Below are 10,538 nucleotides of genomic sequence, written 5' to 3' on the forward strand. Positions count from 1 at the left end.
GGTCGGCAGCTTCCCCCCGTGTTTTATTCACGCTGCGGATGGTAGAGGGCATAAAGCCGCGGGCAGGGTGAGCACGCGTGTGCGGGGGTCCCGGCGGGGGGGGGGGGGGGGGGGGGGGGGGGGCGGGCCGGGCCGGGCCGGGCCGGTTCTGGGCCGTGTCGGTGCGCTTTGGGTGCCTGTGTCAGTCCAGGCACCGAGCTGTGCTGGCTGGGTGCGTTTTGCCGTGTAACGCGACTTTAGCGAAATAAAAGCTCCTTTGGCAGCGGTCGGCTCCGGCCGTGTCACTGCGGGGCGGAACGGCGGGGGGGGGGAGCCGGGGCGGGCGGAGCGCTGCGGAGGACGGACCGCGGCGGACCGCGCCGGGCGCCATGGCGGGCGCGCTGCTGCAGGCCTGCGGGCGGGGGTCGGCCCTGCGGAGCCGCGCCGCGCTCCGCCCCCTGGGGCTGCTGGTGCCGCCGTGCCGGGGGGCGGCCGGGCCGGGGCCAGGGGCCGGCGGGGCGGCGCTGGAGGAGAACCCCTTCTACGGGAAGTACCGGCACAAGATCCAGGAGCTGCGGAGGTGCCGGGCCTGAGGGGGAGGAAAGCGGGGGGGGTGGGGGTGTCGATTGGGGGGGGGGGCTGGGTGCCTTTGGGAGGAGGGAGGTCGTGTTTAGCCTCGGCCACTGTGGGAAAATGAACTCGTTCAGGCCAGATGCGGCCTTCGAGTTCGCTGCCGTTGTTGCCAGTGAGAGGGAGTCGGCCCCCAACGTGACCGTCTTGGTAAGGGGTTGTTTTACCAAAGAGAAGTTAAAATTCCAAGTTAAGGACAGGAATCGGTACCACAGTGAATGTTTTAAACGGCCGAGCAGTGTTAATCACCCAGAACTGTCAATAGTCCCTTTATCCCATCCAGATCCAGTCCGGACGTGTTTGAATCCCGCATGGAAAAAAGAAGCGAAGTGAAAAAGCAGCCCGTGGGACACTCCAAGCAAGGGGAGTTTGTCAGATGCGTGGAGGAAAAGGCGAGGCTGATTTTCTTTGCAGTTTGCATACGTGAAAGCTATAATGTCGTTTATACAGGGTCAGCATCATGCTGCAAACATACAGCATGCCGCTTAGTAAGGAGCCCCAGAATTTCACACTGGTGGCTGAAAATATTGTTCTGTATTCCAGCATATTGTCTTGCTCTTTTTTTTAAGCTGTAAATTCTGTGTTTGAGGCCTTATCTAAGTGTTTAGTTAGTGCCAGATTAGTTTGGCGTTAGGCCAGATGGGGTGACATGATCTTGCATTTATCATTTTGTAGTGAATGAAAGCAAGCTGCTCAATAATACTGGATCCAAAATGCAGAAGAGCTTGCTTTAATCCTTTTTGATCTTGAAATTCATAATTCACATGAAGTTACTCATCTTTGTATTCTCCTGTTGTAACAAAATGCACTGCAGCAATGTGTAAGTATTTTAAATTTGTGCTCATACTCAGGAGATCTCGTCAGCAGGTGCGTTACATGTGGCAGGGAGTGCAAATAAGTGGTATTAAAGCATCAGCTATAAAAAAAATAAGGAAGAATGTTTTCTTCTAGGCAGAAGGCTTGGGCACCAAGACATCAAAGGGAGGTTTCACAAAAGACAAGGTAAGGGAAACGAACCTGAGGGTTAGGAGAGAACTTGCTGGCAAGTCAAGGATGTAGATGATCTTGTATTGCTACCATCAGTGCTTCAGCCAAGAGCTTCTTGGGATAAAACTAATGTTCCTTATGCTGCACTTGAGCATAAGATACTCATTTACTATGGGGATCACATTCAAGTGGTAAAACTCCCAGCAGTCTGGTTTTTTATTACCCAGCCCTTTCTCTCTCGACATCCTGGAAGTTCCTGCTGGTTGGGGGATCTGTACTGAATGCGAGAGTAATAAATTGAAAGGGTTAAGCTGCCTTTACGGCATGTAAATATATTTCCAAAGATCAGCCAGCAGAGGGACAAGAGAATGGTTTTATTCTTTCACATTCTTGTATTTTGGCAAACTTTACGTGTAAATCTGCCAGCAGAGCACGTGTCCGAGATGGCTGAAGGGGAAAGCTCCTCTCGCAGCTTCAGCTGAGATCTGCAGAACTGGAGCAAAGTCTGTTCTGCGTCCTGACATAATCTCTTCTGTTCCGCCTCAGTGTGTGAATCCACTTCTCAGTGCTTTCCTGTTTATGATTTACTGGTTTCTTTGGCAATTCAGAGGAATAAGTCACTTTGTAAACAGAATTAAGTTCCTCCAGCTTGATTTTGTTCTCTGTAATTGCATCCATTCATTCTGGATTCTCACTTGAATCAGAGAACTGTTGTCATGCCAAATTCCTTATGCTTTCTCTTCCAGACGCTTGATTCGATTCTTAATGTTGAGATGGTGAAAGAAAAGTCAGCGGAGGAGATAAAACAGGTGACTGATTTAAATGGAATAAAGTTTGCATCACATCTGTGCTTAATAGTAATCTACATGTGAGGATGGAAATTTTACTTAGACTGAAAAATAAAACGTGGCTATGGATGTGTGCTTATAAAAAGCACATTCATGTGCGTATCAATAGTAGAAGATAAAGTTTTCTCCATATAGGTAAGTCCACCTAGGATGCACCCCCTTGATAAGTAATACATCTGGACTTGATCACTTAAAAACTGTCACTATTGTGATTCTTATTGCTGCTATTTAATGCGATTAAAGTTGGATTCGCATCACCAAGCTCCTGTCAGGTTTGAAGCCAGGTAAAGAGAAACCCTAGCAGCAGCTCACGTGATTTATGCTAAATCTGTTCTACAGGAACAAAAACAAAGCTTTTGCCATCTCCTATCTTTCCTTACATTGTCTGTCACTCAGGAATCTCTGCAGCCGTACTAGGGATGGTTAGGGTAGGAAGGAGGTGGGTGGGTCGGTCTGTCTGTTTGTTTGTTTGAAGAACAGCGTGAATCGAGTTGTTCTTCCTAATATCTGTCTGCCTCTGCACTGTATTCCCTTTTATCTAGTTACAGGTCACATCTGTTCCACATTTCTGATGTGGCTGGAGTTGGATCTGGTATTTTTTTTCTTCCTGATCAGACTGTATGCCGAGAAGCTTCACGTAGGCATGATCATTTAAGGGGAGCAGCACATATGAAAGAGCCGTCTGGCACGACTTAGCAGCAATCTGGCTGCTTGCCTGAGAACATTACAGCAGTGGTTATGTGCTCTGCAGGGGATGGTGTGCAGCCAGTTGTAGCAGGGAGTGCTTTTTATAATTCAGGAGTTTCCTTCGAGTTTCTTGATTTCCATTGCATTTTGCTGACAATTTTCATTAGTTATGTGGGACTGGGGAAGAGCAACTGAGAGTCCTGGTCTCTGGGCTTTTACTTGTACTTGTCCATTTCAACTTTTATGTCGGTGTTGCTGTCCTGCTGTGGTGAAGAAAAAGATTGAGAACACAGAGGAGCATTATGCAAAGTCTTGTCCTTTGTTGAAAATGTTTTGTATGTTCTTTATGAAAAAAAACCAAACCAAACAACTCAGACCCCCTAGAAATCAGAAGTGCGATTGCTGGGAAAGCTGTAAGAAGCACTTCTGATAGCCAGCAAATTGTGAGGCACCTCTGAGCCCAGTGCTTACTGCTGTTAATCAATCTAGTTCAAATCTGTCGTTTGGTACGAGTACTCTGGAACCTTAGGAGAAGTGTGTTGCATTAGCAGGAAGGTCAGTCAGGCTTGACTGGAAAATGACTTCTTAAAGTACTTAGAAAGGTTAGTTGACAAATGACATTCATTTTAAAGCATTTAATGTTACTGCTAAATGCTTGATTTTAACTGTAGCTTATCTCCTTTGTCTCCTACAGATTTGGAATCAGTATTTTTCCGCGAAAGACACGGTTTATGCTGTTATTCCTGTAAGTAGTTCTCCTTTAGTGAGGCACTTGAAAGGCCAATGTGCAAAGCTTGCCTTTCTAGCAGTGACTCTGTTGCTTTTAGAAGCAAGCATTGAAGGAAAATGAGGTTTCAAGAACAAACTTTATTTCTGTGATCTTACTGCCCCAGATAAAGGCTTTTGCTTCCAAAAATGTGTATCCCTTTTTCTCACATCAGTCTGAATAAACCCAATACTTTTTTTTTCCTGCACACCTGGCTTGAATGTCCAGGCATTTTTTTATTGTGACTGTCCAATACTCTTCGCAGGGCCCTAGTATCTGTTAAGGTAGCATTTGTATTTTCACATCCTTTTTTCCTTAAAGTTGCTCTTTTCTTTCCCCTCTTCCCTGCAACATGGGAAGTTTAGTGTGTTGAATATGGCAGTGCTAGAGCACTTGGCTAATAATGTGCACGTGGCTAATCACTTATGGCTTAACTTTCATACATGTAAAACTATTGGCAGCGCTGTCTTTCCTTGAGATTGTGTGGTGCTTCCTGTGATAAGATGGTGTTTCTTGCTCCTGATAACTATACCAGATGTTAATTGTTGTTCATCTGCGTTAGGCTGAAGGAGTTTTTTTGCTTTGGGGATTTCTTTTTATTCTTTTCTCCAGAGTCTCTGTGTGATTGCGATCTCTTAAATCTGTCTTTTCACAGCTGAGCACGCACTGTGTGTTCTTGAGTTCTTGAAACCTCATTTAGATCTGGGGTCTGATTTGCAGTTGTGCTTGGCTCTTTGGGCTGCAGCTGAAGTGACGGAGGCTGGGTTCTGAATGTGTGAAGTGCTGTGTGCTCTGAAAATGGCAACACGGGATTTGGGGTCAAGCAGCTTCGTGTTTCAGTTTTCCCAACACATGGGTGTTGTGAAACTCGTTTGAATTGCACCTTTAGTGTAGCAGAGGGCCAAAGCCAGGGACTCCAGTTAAGATGGTATAGGACTTCCATTAGTGGGGCTGGCGTTGTTCTTTGGTGCACTGTTTTAGAGCAGCTCTGGAAGCTTTTAAGGCTTTAATGTGAACCAGATCCTGGGCATATCAGGAGGCAGTTCATGGTGTCATCAGGGGAAGAAGCTGTGTCTTTTGCCAGAAGGGTTTTGTTGGCTGGAAGCAAAGCCTGGCTTGGTTCTTGAGTGCTGAAAAGCACACGTGGAGGAATTTCACATTGATGAATGGCATGTGTTTGCTTTCATGAACACCTTAGAGTAGGTATTAATATATGGTGCTGGGAAGAGAAGAGCAGGCGAAAGATTTGGGGGAACGCAGAGGACATGTGAATGAGATTGCCAGGTTTCATCAGGGATGACCAAATATGTTTGTGGTTTTAATCTAAACCTAAGCAAGAAGTATGTTATGTGAGTAAATATCTAGGCTGCGTTTTAATCCTGAAGAACAGATGACTGTGATGTAAATTCTACGATTTTGGGCCAGGGATATGTCATCTTGCTGAGCTGCTGACACCACATGATGCAGTGGAGCTATTACTGAAAAAGAACGTAATGTAAGCTGAAAGCGTGGGCCCCACCCCTCCAAGGAATAAAGCTTTGGATCCAGGGAGGTTGCTGCAGCATCTTAGAGACAGCATTGTTAGAACGAGGTACCAATGACATTTAGGTAACTAAGAACTCAATACAGTTTTCTGTGCACTCATTGTTAGCCGTTCCTGCAGTGAGACCTTCCGTGGGTGGAAGCTGTTCCCTGTAAAGGTTAATGAGATGATTCTCAAAAACTGTGCGTCCGTGTTTGTGTTACGAATATTGAATTTCTCTCTCTCCTTCCCTAAAGGCAGAGAAGTTTGATTTAATATGGAAGAGAGCCCAGAAATGTCCATCGGTACGTATGGCAGAGACTCGCAGCGCGTGCATGTGTAGCTGTTGTGCGTTTCTCCTCTCTAAAGCCTAATTCGTAAACTTTTGACCCTCCTGCATTCAGACTTTTTGTGTCAGCTTGATTAGTAAAATCCAGGTGTTCAAATACGTGTGTTGGTGTTCAGATAAAAGCAATGGCTATTCATACGTATCAAATAGTTTGATCTAGGTATCAGATACCTGTATATAAGAGATGTAGGGTTTAGTAGCGTGAGTGCAGAATGGAAATAGATTTAGCTCCACGCCTCCGGTTTCCATTAATTGATGTCTTGTGGTTAAATCTTCTGTGTAGTGTTGTGAAGAGCCAAGCCTTGCGGGCCAGCTTTGTTGATGTTCCTGCATATCTTTCCTTATTGCTTAAAGCACGCTTGCTTTGCCCTGGAGGAGCTGTTGTTAGCTGTAGCTGTGTGTCACCGTTGCGTGATGTTGAGTGTATATGGAGAAAGTGATTTCTCTCGTCTTAGAGCTGGTGTGAGTTGCTCCTCTTTACATTTGTTTACTGACAGTGAGGAGAGGCAGGAGTATCTGAAAGGGAGAAAGGCAATAAATCAGTATGTTTGGGCTCTGTCCACAGAGTGAGCTGAATCTTGTCACATTAGCCTGCTTTTCCTGATCATAAATGTGCATAGCCATGGTTTCTTCACCACACCAGTGATCTGTGGTAGGTAGATACTGGGAAGGGAATACGAGCTGTTTGCATGGAAGCCAAACTGGGCAGGCACACTGTTGTGTAAACAATGCGCCTCTGTCTCTAGGGGAGTGTGAGTTGTCAAAAAAGACTGTATGGCATGCACTGCACAACTGAGTAGGGTGAGTGCTGCTGCAGAGCGTTGTAGTTCAACAGCTGTGATGAGAAGGAAACAGGGGGTTGGGTGTAGTCAAACCCTTTATTACAGATACAGAGTAAATACTCTGAGGGTTCTGTCTTAGGTAGATGCCAGCAAGGCAAAGCATAAAATACTGAAAATGCGTAATACGGTTATTTCGGAAATGGGTGGATTCCCAAGACTGGGGTTCCCTGTTTCTCACGTGGGTTGGTGGATATCTTGTGAGCTTCGATTAGAAGATTCCTGTGCACATGAGCATGTTGTGGCTTTGAAGAAGTTGAACTACAAAAGAGCAGAACAGCTAATGAGCTAAAGGATATCTTTTTGCAGTTTTGTACCATGGGCTGCTGGATTAATGTTGTTTTCTGTTGAAAGTAATGTGTTTTTACAGCAATTTGTGCACTGGAGCATGGACTTTGTGCAGATTTCACTGTGCTGAGACAGAAATGAGATACTTCATTCCTTTAGACTTTGCTGCCTTGAGAGGAGTGCTTTTGTGGATCTGGATGGGAGACTTTGCTGGATTGATGGATTGGTCCTGTGTATTTCAGTGGCCAAGGGCAAGATCAAATATGTCTGGCTTCCTGAGCTACTTGGAGTTTGGGTAGTTCTTTATAGCTTTAAGTGCATTTCTGTACAGTGCATTGGCGTTTAGTCAGGTATCTTGCATGTTTTTCTGCTCCCACATTGTCCTTTCCCTTGCTGTGGGAAAATGAGCAAGTCCCTAGCCTATGGAGCTGAGTGGACTGTTACTCTCTAGAGAGAAAATGTTTGCTGCCAGTTCTGGAACAGTTGGTAAAATTACAGGATTAAATACTCTGAATGCTCCTTCTCTTATATTTGACCATTTCTGCAGTTAATTTTCCAGAAGTGAACAAAAAGGTCAGAGTCTGAATGTTCTTCACTGTTCTTTCCTTTGTCTGTCTCATATAATACTGATAAAAATATGTGCCAACATATTTGCTAATGAAATAATACTGATAACGTGGTGCTGGTTTATTGTCTGCTTTGAAGTCTGGTTCCTGCTGTCCTGTCGCTCCTGGTGGGGCAAAGAAACCCGGTTTTCTGTGATCATTCTCTCGCGAAAGCCTTTTTTCTGGAGGCCAGTATGATATGGGCATCGTTTTGCTCTAGGAAAGGGAGAATTGTTGGGGTTTTTTTTCATTTCTCTGCAGTTTCTCTATGCTTTGCCAAGAAAAGAAGGCTATGAATTCTTTGTGGGTCAGTGGTCAGGAACAGAATTGCACTTCACTTCCCTAATAAACATTCAGGTGAGTGGTTGAAATAAAAAGTCCAAAAATGGCATAGGATCCAGAAATAGATGATACCAGCATATTACAATATATAATATTTGCTAAATAGTTAAATAGACAGGTTGTCTAGCTTAACTTCAGAAGAATTATCAGGGAAATACTGCCATTCATTATGGGTAAATTAGTAAATTTATGGCTATTAAGTGTCTCCTTAGTCTAAAGGAGAATGAGGTAGAAGTCAAGTAGTCTCAAAATAGAAGTAAGAGCCAAACTTTTTAGAACTGTTTGCGCAAACTACTTAAAATACCAGTAGATGCTGGGAGATCAAATGTCTTTCTGGAAATTCTGTGTGATTTTAAATGCAAAATGGTCTTTAGTCAAGAAAAAACTCAACCTAACTCTGCAAATCCTATGTTTTCTCTAAATACCAGGAATAATGAACTTTTAATTAGAACTGATCCTTAAGCCTTGAAAAATGGCTGTCTCCATAGCAGCTGATACTCCAGAGTTTTGTAATCAAGCCTGAAAACCTGCAGGAAGGCTGAAGTTCTTTGTGGGATACTGACAGGTTTCTTTATCTCCTTCAGACCCAAGGTGAAACTGCTCCTAGCCAGTTGGTCTTGTACCATTACCCTGAGCTGCAGAAGGAAAAAGGGATAGTACTGATGACAGCAGAAATGGACTCCAAGTTCTTGGTAAGAGAAATCAGAGAACTCTGTTCGTTGATTCCTTCATTTTATGCTGCAACTCCTCCTGTACTTTTGAATTAAAACAAAATTAAAGTGAAGTCTTTAGAAGACCCTTTCTCAAAGAGGGGTCTGACTAGACTTCTTTAACGTAATCTGTTTACTGCTAGGGAAAGCTAAAAGGAAATCATCAGTCTTCAGCTGTCTGGTGATTTCAGCTCATACATTCGTTTTTTTCTTTTTTTCTTACTCTGGGTATTTTAGTTTATTTTTGTAAAAAAAAATAGAAATGCTTCTGGTTTTCTTACTAATGGAAGCAAATTTAAATGTGAGCTGTTGCTACCTGCGAACAAGGTAAAACAGTGAAGCTTAATACTGCTCGTTAAATCAGGAGACCTCCAGAGCTTTGTGTTCGCTTTGTGCGTGCCTTTGCTCTTTTCCCTGTGTGTGGGGGTGCTCTTACTTGCATATCTGTAATAGTACCATGCTAGGACTAGTGGCACTAGGGATTATACTGGTGGAACAAGATAACTAAAGCATCCCACCTCTAACCGACCTACTTCCACCAGTTCTGAAACTATGTGCAGAGGAGTCATGGCAATGCATTTGCCCTGTTGTGTCTCAGAGCAGACAATCAATTTTTACAAATAGGTCAACCGTAAGAAGGGAGAGATGAGACTTTGGTGCATCTCCAGTGCCTTAGACTGGGACATCTTTGAGGTGTCTGCTCATCAGGGAGTAGTTTGTAGGCACAGTGCTAAAGTGTGTAAGTAGGTCAGGAACAAGAGGGAGGTGGTTTGTTAAGTGTTTGCAAAACTAAGGTGGCTTGGAGTAGAGCCATTCGATGAGTAGGACTGCCGCCCTTCAGCTGCTGAAGAGTCTTTTTCGAGGGGATGCTCAAGTCCAGCAGAACCAGGTGGTAACAAATGCTTTGTTTTACCTCGCAGGTGGTCCACGAAGCACAGTGCTTGGCGAATCAGGTGCAGCTTTTCTATGCGACGGATCGTTCCGAGACCTATGAATTAGTGGAGACCTTCAACCACAGATCGAGTGAATTTAAATATATGTCAGTTATAGCAGAGCTTGAGCAGAGTGGACTTGGACGAGAACTGAGACCTGGTCAGGTTTCTGACAAGTCGTAGACCTTGACCTGTGGGTGAAGCGAGCCAGCAGCGGGCAGGGCATTTCCTAGATGGGGTGGTCCTGTCTCTTTAGTTTTATGAATTTGGTTTGGCGACAGAAAGGATCTGGCGACGTCCTGGGAGTGTGATAGACAAGCCTGTCTGGCACTGATGCAAGACGAGGACTTGGGCCATGTGAAGGACAATAACTAATTGCCAAAACGGAGCCCTGTGCTTCAGTGTAACTTCATCAGAAGGAACCATTTTCCCATCCTGTAACTTAGTGCTGCATGCTGTATTTTTGATATATGAAATAAAGTGACAGAAGGGGAGCTATGTAATGGACTATATTGACATCAGGAGACAGATAACAATCAGTGTGTCTTCTCAGTAAATGCATTTTAAATGCCCTCCGCCATTATAATTGCATGGTCCAGTGCTTTTTAATCTGTGTGGAATTTATACAGGCTTGTCCATCAAGGAAAGAGAATAGGACCGATGGTCAAAACAGGCTCCTCTTTGTTACTTTTGTGTGTGAGGTTCCTTACGCAGAGGTATACTGTGGCCTGTGTTTTTTCTCAGGATTAAAAAGAGTGACTAGATTTGTTCTGGGAATTTTGTGCTTCTTAATTGATACATTAATTTTACCCTGTTGCTGTGTTTCTGTCTTAGAGATGTTTTTCTTGAGGAGCAGGATATTATAAACACGATTTTATTTTTGTATATTTTTGAATAGTGTAGAGGAATTATTGCATGCTTAATAGAATTAATTTTTCTCAGACTGGCAGCTACTCAGGTAACTACAAACAGTATTTGGAGGGACAAAAAAAATAGCTCTTGTTCCCATTTCAGGAAAGCCGCTATCTCCAGTAAAAGCAAGATGGAATTGCAT

The 10,538-nt window shown here is 44.2% G+C and overlaps 1 protein-coding gene across 2 annotated transcripts; it reads left to right on the plus strand.

Annotated features, from left to right (window-relative positions):
* Window positions 1–368: 368 nt before the first annotated feature.
* Window positions 369–10,248, plus strand: ATPAF1 (ATP synthase mitochondrial F1 complex assembly factor 1). 2 transcript variants are annotated; one of them, XM_075424547.1, is made up of 9 exons: window positions 369–559; window positions 893–1,001; window positions 1,561–1,611; window positions 2,343–2,405; window positions 3,826–3,876; window positions 5,677–5,724; window positions 7,762–7,857; window positions 8,427–8,534; window positions 9,473–10,248. In XM_075424547.1, exons 1-9 carry the CDS (start codon window positions 369–371, stop codon window positions 9,665–9,667), a joined length of 912 nt encoding a protein of 303 aa, XP_075280662.1. In that variant the 3' UTR covers window positions 9,668–10,248. The 2 variants fall into 2 exon arrangements, with proteins under 2 accessions (XP_075280662.1, XP_075280664.1); XM_075424549.1 differs by lacking the exon at window positions 369–559 and having other exon boundaries at window positions 899–1,001; window positions 1,565–1,611.
* Window positions 10,249–10,538: the final 290 nt, after the last annotated feature.

This window comes from Opisthocomus hoazin, chromosome 6, assembly GCF_030867145.1.
Source record: "Opisthocomus hoazin isolate bOpiHoa1 chromosome 6, bOpiHoa1.hap1, whole genome shotgun sequence".
NCBI lineage: Eukaryota > Metazoa > Chordata > Aves > Opisthocomiformes > Opisthocomidae > Opisthocomus > Opisthocomus hoazin.